A 1,658-nucleotide genomic window follows, 5' to 3' on the forward strand; every position below is an offset into this window, starting at 1 on the left:
GTTTTAAAATATTCAAGCCCATAAAATAAAATATTATAAAGTCCTTGGGTTGAAAACTAGAGATGGCGGCCTATGGTGATATTCTATAATGGGCCAAAAGCTCAAATAAAATTAAAAAAAGGTATTTTTAAAGGAAGAAAAAAGATTCTCTTATCCTACAACATTATTTCAAAGAAGAAAAAGAAAAGGACTCTATTATTTCAAATTATGGCAAACAACTTTTGCTCCATCTCAAGAAAAGAAAGAAGCCTCCTGCCCCACTATCAAAAGCATCCAAAGAACAAATTATTGAAGCTGAAGGCTCAAGTCCTCTATAAATAGAGGAGGTTTTAAAGAAGGCAGAATGGAAAACTAGAAGAAAATATTGTATTCTTCAAGTTCTCTATAATCAGTTGAAATATAGAAAGAGAAGAGTGTTGAGAGTAAGAAAGATCCCTTTCCTCTTGTATTCTAAAACTTTACTCTTGCAAGTTATATTTCTTTCTAAAGCTTTTATTGTTATTTATCTATAATTAGATAACAAGTGTATGCTCTATGCTTGCCTCATCTGAGGATCCTACACATCATAAACTTATTTTTTCTCTATATTGACAAGTGTATGCTCTGTGCTTGCCTCATCTGAGGATCCTGCATATTAAAAAATATGTAAGAGAGATATACTACAGCAACAACTATGTTACTATCAGAATCAACCGATAAATTTACATTACTACCCCTAGCATGTCTCACTTCCCTAAAGCCTTCCTCTTAGTCGGCGATCTAACACTCTTCGACTTTTTCACGCTCTTAATTGGAGCAACCTTCGTTGTCTTTGATTTTACTGTTCCCTTTGCTGTAGCTTTAGCTGGCTTTGCCGCAGTCTTTGGCTTCGGCTTAGTAACTGTTTTCGACTTTGTCTTTCCTGCAGTTCTTGGCTTTGGCTTTAGTTTTGCTGCAGCGACTTTAGCTTTTGGCTTAGCGGCTGCAACTTTTGTGGCAGCTTTTACTTTAGTGGTGGATATTTTAGGGTTGGCATCGGTAGCTGGTTTCTTAGCCGGAGCAGAGCGGGCAAATGGCAGCTTGAATGAATTTTTTATTTTGACTACCTTACAAGAGGCTGTGAGCTTCTTTAAATGAAATAATAACAGCTTTCTAAAATTCAGAGTTAATTTATTATGCTTCTCTTCTATGAACTTTGTGATCGCGTATTGACTAGATCCAGTCCTTTCTTTCAATGTCATAATCGCATCATTTATCATCTTAAGGAAAGAAGTATAGGTATGAGTGGTATTTGCCTTCTTCGGAGTGACGACCACGATGGCTGCTTTTAGCTCTTCTACCACTTTTGCACCTCTTTTGGACCTGGCCTACGCCGGTGCTGGTGGCACAGGAGCACCTACTCAATGAAATATCTGAGTTTTTTTTCAAAGAGAGATATAATTTTGATGTAATTCTAATAGAGCCATAGCTGAACTTCTTATAGCTGGTTTTTCAGGCCAGCTTAAAGGATGGTGGGATTACCATCTCACTCAAGGCCAACAGCTACAGATCTTAAGTGTTATCCAAACCACAGTAGAAGGAACCTATATCCTAAATGAATTAGGAAATCTAATTGAGGATGATGTGTCAACTGATGTGCGTAGAATACACATAACTAAATGGAGATTTTAAGGCTGATT

The 1,658-nt window shown here is 36.8% G+C and overlaps 1 protein-coding gene across 1 annotated transcript; it reads right to left on the reverse strand.

Annotated features, from left to right (window-relative positions):
* Positions 1 to 725: 725 nt before the first annotated feature.
* LOC8272392 (histone H1) lies at positions 726 to 1,220 on the reverse strand. The gene has a single exon (XM_002516591.2). It carries the CDS (start codon positions 1,218 to 1,220, stop codon positions 726 to 728), a length of 495 nt encoding a protein of 164 aa, XP_002516637.2.
* Positions 1,221 to 1,658: the final 438 nt, after the last annotated feature.

Source organism: Ricinus communis, chromosome 6 (assembly GCF_019578655.1).
Source record: "Ricinus communis isolate WT05 ecotype wild-type chromosome 6, ASM1957865v1, whole genome shotgun sequence".
Lineage (NCBI taxonomy): Eukaryota > Viridiplantae > Streptophyta > Magnoliopsida > Malpighiales > Euphorbiaceae > Ricinus > Ricinus communis.